The 10207-nt window shown below is 36.2% G+C and overlaps 1 protein-coding gene across 2 annotated transcripts in view; it reads left to right on the top strand.

Moving 5' to 3' along the window:
- Positions 1 to 9601, top strand: part of UBE2V2 (ubiquitin-conjugating enzyme E2 variant 2) — a 50954-nt gene extending 41353 nt beyond the window's left edge. For both annotated transcript variants that reach the window (XM_004679891.2, XM_012723105.1), the window contains exon 4: positions 8396 to 9601. In XM_004679891.2, the coding sequence (XP_004679948.2) occupies positions 8396 to 8542 (147 nt within the window). In that variant the 3' untranslated portion in view covers positions 8543 to 9601. The remainder of the gene's footprint in view (positions 1 to 8395) is intronic.
- The last annotated feature ends 606 nt before the right edge of the window (positions 9602 to 10207 follow it).

Below are 10207 nucleotides of genomic sequence, written 5' to 3'. Positions count from 1 at the left end.
CATACAGAACTGGGGTACAGGCCAGAGGCTCAGGGGCAGTGAGAGGCTTCACCAGAGACAGAGTGGGGAACAGAACAGGGAGATCGATGAAGTACACTGCTGAGGGGATCAGCGGGTGGATCAGGAGAGGTCTGCCATACTATTTGGTCACCTGCGGGGCAGGCGGGAATCGAACTCATGTGGAAGCGGCTTTAGATTCTCAGTGCTGTGCTTTAACCTGCTGCGCCACCAGGAGGGCCCGAAAAGTGGAATTTTTTTAAAAAAGCTTTTACTTATTTATGCATACAAAAACTGAGGTCTACGCTAGAGGTGTGGGGGCTAGGTGAGGTGGGGTATGAGGATTCACCAGAGACAGAGTGGGGAGCAGAAAAGGCAGATCTGCTGAAATACAATGCTGAGTGGAATAGTGAAGGAAAGAGGTCTGCTAAACCCGGTGGGTTAGCTTCCTGGCTGGGGATCGAATTCATGCTGCAGTGTCTGGCAATAGCTTGATAGTTTTATACTTAACCCCTTTGCTACTAGGGAGGCCCTAAGTGGATTGTTTTTTGAGGTATGGGGCTTGTTTTCAGCTTGATTAGATATTGCCAAGTTGTTCATCATGGGCCTGTATCCCTGTCTGTCCTGCTAACACAACTCTGTATAAAAGTAGCATGTTGATGTCCATTCCTATCATTCCATTTGACAAGCTGGAATGGGATTCGAAAATAAAATAATACTTATTTTAATTATTAGAGTGTAGGGATATGTTTAGGAGGTTGGAAGTAGGGTGAATTTATTGGGCATCTTTTTTTTTCATTAATATTTTAGTATGTAGTAACTTTTATAAGGAATAAATAAATAGCACAGAATTTCACATAGATCCTTGGGTGATTGTGGCAGGAAATTTTATGTTTTGAAGTTATTTAAATACCTAGTGAATTATGGGTGTTTGGTTTATATTTCATACAGCTACACAAAATTTTATACCTTGTAAGTGGTTAGCATTGTAAAACATAAATTATAGTATGTTATGTTGTGAGGTAGCAAGTTTTGGAGGTTATTGTATATTGTGGACTGATAACATGCAGAATTATTCTAACATAATATTTTCCTATGCTTTTCTCCCTCTTGCCTCTTCCTATATATTCCCTCACCCTGCCCACCACTCCATCCTCCATTTTTGTGCACTCTATTGGGATTTCACAGGATTTGCAATCACTTTTGTTTACTTAATCTGTTTAATTTTACAGCTGGAGTGTTTCTGCTATGCAATTAGCTTAATGGTATCTTCACTTTGTAAACCTTTGTTACCTTGTGGAATCTATTTAAAACAGAAGATAGAAATTGTTACTTTTTAAAATTAAAAATTAAATTTATTGAAATGTCATTTTACATCTTTGCTTTTTTTTTTTTACAATATAGGATTTCAACCTTCAGGTGTAGTCACTATAGCAAATCCACCATCAGGACACCCATAGTCCTCCATTATAGTTCACTGTGTTCTCCACTACCTCACTCCCATTCCCCCCTTCTGAAAGCTACAGATCTATGGTTAGCTTTCAAAGGTTAGTTTTAAGGTTTCTCTTTGAGCCTATCTTTGGTTTTTCTGTGTTCAGCATATAAGTGACATCACACAGTATTCATGTTTTTCCTGCTTGATTATTTCTCTTAGCATACTTACTATCATTCTTACCCATTTTGCAGCAAATGGCATGAGTTTATCTTTTTTTTTTTTTAAAGATTTATTTGTGCATACAGAACTGGGGTGCAGGCCAGAGATGCAGGGGCAGTGAGTGGATTCCCCAGAGTCAGAGCGGAGAGCAGAACAGGCAGATTGACGAAGTACACTGCTGAGGGGAGCAGCAGGCGGGTCAGGAGAGGTCTGCCACGCCATGTGGGTTACCGCCGGGGCAGGCGGGGATCTAACTCATGAGGAAGTGGCTCCAGCCTCTTAGTGCTGTGCTTTAACCCGCTGCCCCACAAGGGAGGGCCGAGTTTATCTTTTTATTGCTGAGCAGTATTCCATTTTGTATATATATCGCATCTTGATTCACTCATCTGTTTTTGGTCATTTAGGTTATTTCCATGTCTTGACTATTGTTAATAGAATCCCTGTAAACATAAGTGTGCAGGTTTCCTTTCAAATTAGTATATTTTTATTCTTTGGGTAGGTATGTAGGAATGGAATTGCTAGTGAATATGGCAGATTCATTTTTAGTCTTTAGAGAAACCGCCACTCTGCTTTCCACAGGAGCTGGACTAGTCTACATTCCCTTCAGCAGTGTCAGAGGGCTCCTTTCTCTTACCCTTATTAGTGTTTATTGTTTCTGTTTTGTTTTCATACAGGCCATTCTCACTGGTGTGAAGTGGTATTTCATTATGGTTTTGATTTGCATGTCCCTGATGATGAGTGATGGTGAACATTTTTTCATGTCATTTTTTGGCCATCTGTATGTCTTTGGAGAAAAACCTATTTAGCACCTATGTCCATTTCTTGATATATATTTTTTTGCTTTATTTTATATGAACTTTTTGTATATATTTTATATCAGTCCCATATGAGATGTTTGGTATGCAAATATTTTCTCCCATTCTATAGGATGTGTCTTTCTTTTAGTTATGATTTTTCTCACTGTGCAGAAACTTTTGAATTTGATGATGTAGTCCCAGTTGTTTATGTTCTCTTTTGTTTTCCTTGCTGCAGGACATGAATTCATGATGATAGCTCTAATGTATATGCCATGAAGTTCATGTTTCCTAATCTGTATTTTATGGTTTCAGGTCTTCCACCCACATCTTTTATCCATTTTGAGTAGATGTTTATATATGCTGTGACAGAGTGGTCTAGTTTCATTCCTTTGCTGTAGCAGTCCTATTTTCTCAATACCATTTATTGAAGAGGCTTTCCTGTTCCAGTGCATGTGTTTCACACCTTTGTTGACATTAGCTGTCTATATAGATGTGGTTTTATTTCTATATCCTGGATTATTCCATTGGTTTTTGTTCTACTGCCATGCTGTTTTAATTATTACTATGGCTTTCCAGTATAGTTTGAAATGTACTTTTTAAAAATTTAAAGCATTAGCAGAAACATTTAAAATACATGCTAACATTATACCTTTTTTTTCCAGTTGATTGTAAGGAAAATATTTAAACTTATTTTCCTTTTTTATTTTTGAACAATTTTATTTTTAAGTTCATATTTTTAATCAGTTTTATAACACATCTCATATACTTTACTCATTTAAAGTTTATAATTCACATTTTTATTTTATTTATAAAGATTTATGTATACAAGAACTGGGGTACAGGGCAGAGGTGGGGGGGCAAGAGTATTTACCAGAGACAGTGTGGGGAACAGACCAAGTGGATTGATTGAAGTACACTGCTGAGGGGAGCAGCAGTGGGGAGACAGTGGAGGTCTGCTGCAGCATGTAGGTCACCTCCCTGGCCAAGGATTGAACTTTTGTTGCAGTGTCTGTGGATAGCTTGATAGTGCCATGCTTTAATCCCTTGAGCCACCAGGGAGGCCCTAATTTACTTTTTTTAGTATCCACAGGCTTTTGGGCCTTTGACATAATCCAATTTTGGAACATCTTTATCCATTTGTTAGCACTTCCATCCCACCTCTGTTACCTTAAACAACTGCGCATTTACTTTCTGATTTTATAGATTTACCTGTTGTGAACTTTTGATTAAAATGTAATCATACAATATATGTTCTTTTGTGATTATCTTCTTTCATTTAAGGTTTTTTCAAGGTCCATCTGTGTTAACAGCATGTATCAGTGTTTTATTTCTTTAATGTTAATAATGTTTCATTATATGGATGTTATATGGACTATTTTATTATATCACCAGGTCATTTGATTGTTTTCCTTTGGATTATCATGAATAAAGCTGCTGTAAACATGTATGAGATTTTGTGTTGTAAAATATTTTTATATATCTTGCTGTATGCTTAATTTTGTAATTGCTGTGTCACATGATCAATCTGTTCTAACTTTTCTGAGAAACTGTCAGATGGTTTTTCAAAGTGAACATGTAGTTTTGCATTCTCACCAGTAGTGTATAAATGTTTCAGCTTTTCATATCCTTTCCAACACATTTTATTGTCTGTTTTTTCTTTACGACTTGTATTTCCATAGTGCCTTTTGATTCCTTGTGGGTATGAAGTGGTATATTATTTTTATTTTGATTTGTAATTCCCTGATTATGCTAACAATTCAGTACCTTTTTACATGCTTATCGGCCATTTGTCTATCTTTGAAGAAATGTCTATTCAGATCCTTGTGTATTTTCCAAAAGTGCTTTAACACAGCAATGATTTATTATCTCACAGTTTCTGTGGGCCAGGAATGTAGGTGGTTTCGTGACTCTGTCTCTTACAAGGCTGCAGTAAAAATATCAGCTTCTGCCTTTGTCTCATTTAAATGCCCTAAGGAAGGATCCAATTCTACCTTCACTTGTGGTTATTTTCAGGATTCGGTCCTTTGTCGATTTTTGGACAGATGGTGGTAGTTTCTTGCACATTATTGCTCAGTTCCTTTTCATATAGACCTTCTCAGTGTAACTGACAACATAGCAGTTCACTTTTGGCTGTTAAGCAAGAAAGGACAAGATGGAAGCCAGAGAGTTTTTGTAACATAATATCAAAATTAGTTCTCTATTATATTCATTGAAAGCAAGTCACTAGGTCTAGCCAGTAATCAAAGAAAAGGATTATATAAAGACATGAATATCAGGAGTTGCCATTTAAAAAAGCTGCATAAAGTGGGTAGTTTAAACAGAAATTTATATCTTACAATTCTAGAAACCTATTTCTCACAGTTCTTGAGAAGTCTAAGATCAGGGGACCCACTTGGTGAGCTGTTACAAGTGAGGGCCTTTTCCTGGTTTGCAGACACAGACTTCTTGCTGTGTCTTCAAATGGATGAGAGAGTGAACTCTAGTTATTTTCTTTTATTAAGATTTATTTATTTGTGCATACAGAGCTGGGGTACTGGCCAGAGGTGCAGGGGCAGTGAGAGGATTCATCAGAGACAGATTGGGGAGCAGAACAGGCAGATGGACTGGAATACACTGCTGAAGGGAGTAGTGGGCGGGTCAGGAGAGGACTGCCACACCATGTGGATCAGCTCCCTGGCCTGGGATCAAACTTGGTACTGCAGTGGCTTTGGAGAGCTTCATAAGTGCTGCTCTTTAATCCGTTGTGGCACCAAGGAGGACCCTACTTTCTCTATTTAAAGAAACACTGATCCCATCACGGGTATACTACCCTCATGACTTCATCTAAACCTAGTTTTTATCAGCCCTTAGTACAGACTGAAAATGCACACCAGCTTTCTCCTTCTGTACTAAACATGTATAGATTTTTTTTCCTTCTTGCCTTTATTCTAAAAAAAATACATTGTAACAACTAAATAATGTTTACTTGTTTTAGGTACATAACTGTTCTAAGGAGGATTTAAAATGTACAGGATGATGTGTGTAGATTATTCCACACCATGTTATTTGAAATTTGAGTATCTGTGGATTTTAGTAGTCTCTGGAATCCTATACCCAGTAACCTGGGGATACTGAGGGACAGCTTCGCCCTGAAGTCTTCAGCTTATAATGTCCATGTGGAATAAAGATTTCAGCAATAAGAATTTTGAGAGTTGCACAAATACACAGTTTATAACAACTACTTTCTTCAATGTATTTTTGTCCATATTTTAGTTGTGATATTTGACCTTTTGTTATTGGCTTGCACAATTTCTAATATACTGACAAAAAGCCCATTTTAACATGTATACTTTGCAAGTCTCTCCTCCCATTCTGTGAGTTGTATCTTTGTTTTCTTGACTCTATGATATAAAAACAAAATAAAAAATTAATGTATTGATTTATTTCTCTTATTGATTTTGCTTTAGGTGCTAATCACATAGTTTACTTCTGTTTTCTTCTGATAGTTTTCTAGCTTTATTTCTTAATTTAGTTCTGTACTCCATTTTGAATTAATTTTTGTGTATGGTATCAGTGAATGGTCCAATTTCATGTCTTTGCAACAACAGATGGTGCTGGGATCACTGGGTGGTTATTTTCTATTTATTCAGGTCTTTAATATCTGTTAGCAGTATTTTGTAGTCATCAATATCTAAGTTTTATACTTTTTTGGTAAATTTATGCCTTTTTTATTCTTATCCTATTGTAAATGTTGTCTTTATTCATTGCAAGTATACAGATATATTACTGGCTTTTTGTGCATTGCTCCTGCAGTCTGCTGATTTCTTCTTTATAGCTTCTAATGATTTCTTTAGTAGGTACCTAATAGTTTTTCTTTTTTTGAATTTTATATATATATATATATATACATATACATATACACACAAAATCATGTCATCTGCAATAATAGTTTTACTATTTTCTTTTCAATCTTTATGTCTTTTATTTCATTTTCTTGCCTGTTTGCCTGACTAGAACCGTTAGTCCATACAGTAATGAAGAGCAGTAATGAGAGTGAGCATCCTTATCTTATTCCTGACTTTAGAAAAACACATAGTCTTTCGCCATTAAGTTTGATGTTAGCCACATAGATTCACTAGATGCCCTTTATTAAGTTGGGATAATTTCCTTCTATTCCTAGTTTGTTGAGAGTTTCTATGATAGGTTTTTGGATCTTGTCAAATTTTTTTTTTTGGGGTCTGTTGAGATAATGTCAGTTTTTGTTTCCTGTTAATATGCTGCATTACTTTGATTGACTTTTAAAGTATTAAATAAACCTTACATTTCTGGCATAAATCCTACATGTTTATGGTGCGTGATCTGTTTTATATCTTGTTCAGGATCAGCCACAGGTGAGTGTTTATGGGCTTCTCAGGTCTTTTGTGAGCTTGAGCATAGCCCCGTCTGTATGTGTGATCTCTTTACATTCATGGACATATTTATGTATTCGTTTGTTTATTTATTTATTTATATTTTTATCATTGTTCATTTTTAAACAGTGTTTACTTTTTTCAGGTGTAGTCTCCATAGAATTTCCATCAGCAGTTCACCACAGTCCCCTGTGTTCCTCCCTCCCTTTTCCAACCCCTCTCCCTCTGCCTACCCCTCCTCTGCAGGATGTTTCTGGTTTAGAATTTCTATTTGTTTTTGTTTTGTACTGTTACTTTTTTCATATGTGGGAATTTTTAAAAGCACATATAGACTGCTCATTTCTCAGCTTTCCTTCTGAAGTATTTTGGTTCCCCTCCTATTTGTTATTGACTCCTCAGGAAGCATGATGCTAAATAATTAACACTGATTATTTTTTACAAATACCAGAGGTAGGGGTGGACTGTGGGTGGAGGTGGTAGAATAGCCATACTGAGGTAGTGCAGAGAACACTTCAGTTGATGGCAGTTTCTTAGAAATGAGGCTGTGGAGCCCTCGCTGGTGGTGCAATGGGTTAGGACGCAGCACTGCAAGCTAGTCGCAGCTGATTTAGTGCAAGTTGGATCCCTAGCGCTGCAGATGATCCACATGGTGCAGCAGACCTCTCCTGTCTCACTCACTGCTCCCTTTAACAGTGTACTTCATTGATCTGCCTGTTCTGCTCCCCACTCTGTTTCTGGTGAATCCTCTTACTGCCCCTGCACCTCTGGCCTGTACCCCACTTCTGTATTTCTGTATACATAAATAAATTGATCTTTAAAAATGACGCTTTGAGGGAGCTTTAACTATGTTGTCAAGTCTTTCACAGTGGAAGATTTAGTGTTTACTGATTAGAACACAATGGAAAAGAACAATTTGGAAATGGAGATTAGACTAAAATTATTTATTAATTAAAAAATTATACATATAAGAACTGGATGTAGGGCAGAAGTGGGGGGTGGTAAGAAGATTCACCAGAGATGAGTAGGGAGAGAACAGGCAAATGTACTGAAACACTGCTGAGGGGAGCAGCGGGCGAGATAGAAAAGGTCTGCTGACCATGTAGGTCAGCTCCCTGGCCTGCTGGGGTTCAAACTTGTGCTATAATGGCTAGTAACAGCTTGATTGCTCTGTTTTTAACCCCTGTGCTTAAAAAGATTATTTATGCATACAAGAGCTGGGGTACAGGTGGAGGTGTAGGGGCAGTGGTGAGAAGATTTACCAGAGACAGAGTAGGAAGCAGAACAGGAAGATTGACTGACTATACACTGCTAAGGGGAGCAACGGGGAGACAGCAGAGGTCTGCTGTGCCATGTGGGTTTACTGGTTACTTCTTGGCCAGGGATCGAACTTGTGCCCCCATGGCTACAGGTTACTTCATAGTGCTGAGACTAAACCCCTTGCGTCACCAGGGAGCCCCCAGCCTATGAATTTTTAAGAATATTTCTTATTAAATGTTTAATAAATTGTGCCATATTATATTGAACTTAGTAGTTAATTTTATTTTTTTTCCCCATTTCAGGTTGATGCACGGAGCATACCAGTCTTAGCAAAATGGCAAAATTCATATAGCATTAAAGTTGTACTTCAAGAGCTAAGACGTCTAATGATGTCCAAAGAAAATATGAAGCTTCCACAGCCACCAGAAGGACAAACATACAATAATTAATTTTAGTGGATCTTAAACTTGTCTTAAATCAACAACCTTCTACTCATGTTAATGTCTTGATTAAATATCACAATACAAAATACCCACACATTAAGTAAAAGAATCCCAGCTGATAAACATGACCTGGACATTTTTAAGAATATAATTAATATATGTACACCCATTATGTTTTCAGGTAACAGGAGGAAAAATGCAGCACAATTTTTTTTTCTCTTGTTAAGGCTCTGTCATTGAAACATAAACCTAGAGTACTCAAAATTGAATTCAGGTTTATAAGATGAAAGCATGACTAGAAGTATCGGATGGCTTTGGAAGCATGTGTATTTCTGAAAAGTGAAAAATCGCAAGAAGGAAAAGCTAATTAGCATGCTTTGTCCATCTTGTTTAGAAAAAGAGATGCTGTTTAAATTGTCTAAAGTAGCAGGTACAATGAATATTGTCACAAATTGTATTAATTTTTGAAGCGGTGTGGGTGCTGACTACTAGTAGTATCAAAAATATGTTCAGGATTGTTTTGATACTTGTATTTATAATAAAAAAAAATGTCGTGGGGAGAGGTCGATGAATTTCTGTTAAAAGCCGTTCCTGTGTGTTACATGTAACAGACATGGTAAATATTTGTTTACAGTTTTTGTTTGACAAACCATGCATTTAAGTTTAAGTGAAATCAACAAAAAGGAAATAGGTATATGGATATGTGATTTTTGAGATTAAAGTTAGTCATAAAATGTAAATAAAATGTGGAATGTGTCCTCAGAAACTGTGCCATTTCTATTATATTAATGTATATGTAACAGTATCTTCTTGAGGTAGCAAAAATTGGGATTATGATAGCTTTTCATATAACACATCATTTATCAGTTAACCTACTGTGAATACCTGGAAATAGCAGAGTATTTCATAGAATAAATACTTAGTTAGTTTATTCTTTGGAGAAAGAGGGCTTCACAGGCTTTACACATTAAATTTTACTTCCTTAAGTATATTGTGAAAAAGGTGTTTGAATTCAAGCAATTCTTAAAGAATTATATTTTGATCAAAATATACATTACGTTTTTTTCTTCATAACAGCTTTCTCTTTGTTTTTCTATGGCAGTTTTCATCTCTTAATATTATCTGGGATTATGATACCCATTGCACTATCCTCCACTTTGGCATATATTTAATACTGAGTTGAAAGTTGCATTTGTTCTGCTTTTACCAAATGACTTCAGACTTTGGGTCACTTTCTTATTTCAAAGCACTGGGTATGCTACTTTACTGAAAGTATTCCTCTTGTGAATTCACTGAAGAAAATAGAAAGGTGGTAGGTAAGAAGGACAAATTTCTCAAACATGCCCTGGCATGTTTTTGTCAAATTTATTCAGAGTTAAAGCTTTGAACTATCTTTTCTTGGTTACTAATACATTAAGTCAGTCAGTAATGATTTGTCTACATTTATTAATTTCATGGATATTCTAACTATCAAAGATTTTACAAAAATATGTAGAAAATATATACATACAAATTAGTGCATGTGTAAGTTATGAAAATAGGCTTAAGTAAATTACCCTGGAATACATTCTTAACAATTTTTAATGGTCGAAACTTATATTGGATTACATTGGTGTCATACATATTTGGTGGTTACTGATATTCTGAAGCAGTCTCTAATAATTCCTTTCC

Source organism: Condylura cristata, unplaced genomic scaffold, assembly GCF_000260355.1.
Source record: "Condylura cristata isolate star-nosed mole 26May11 unplaced genomic scaffold, ConCri1.0 scaffold00009, whole genome shotgun sequence".
Lineage (NCBI taxonomy): Eukaryota > Metazoa > Chordata > Mammalia > Eulipotyphla > Talpidae > Condylura > Condylura cristata.
Note: the sequence above shows the minus strand (reverse complement) of the source record. Positions and strands in the feature narration are given on the sequence as shown.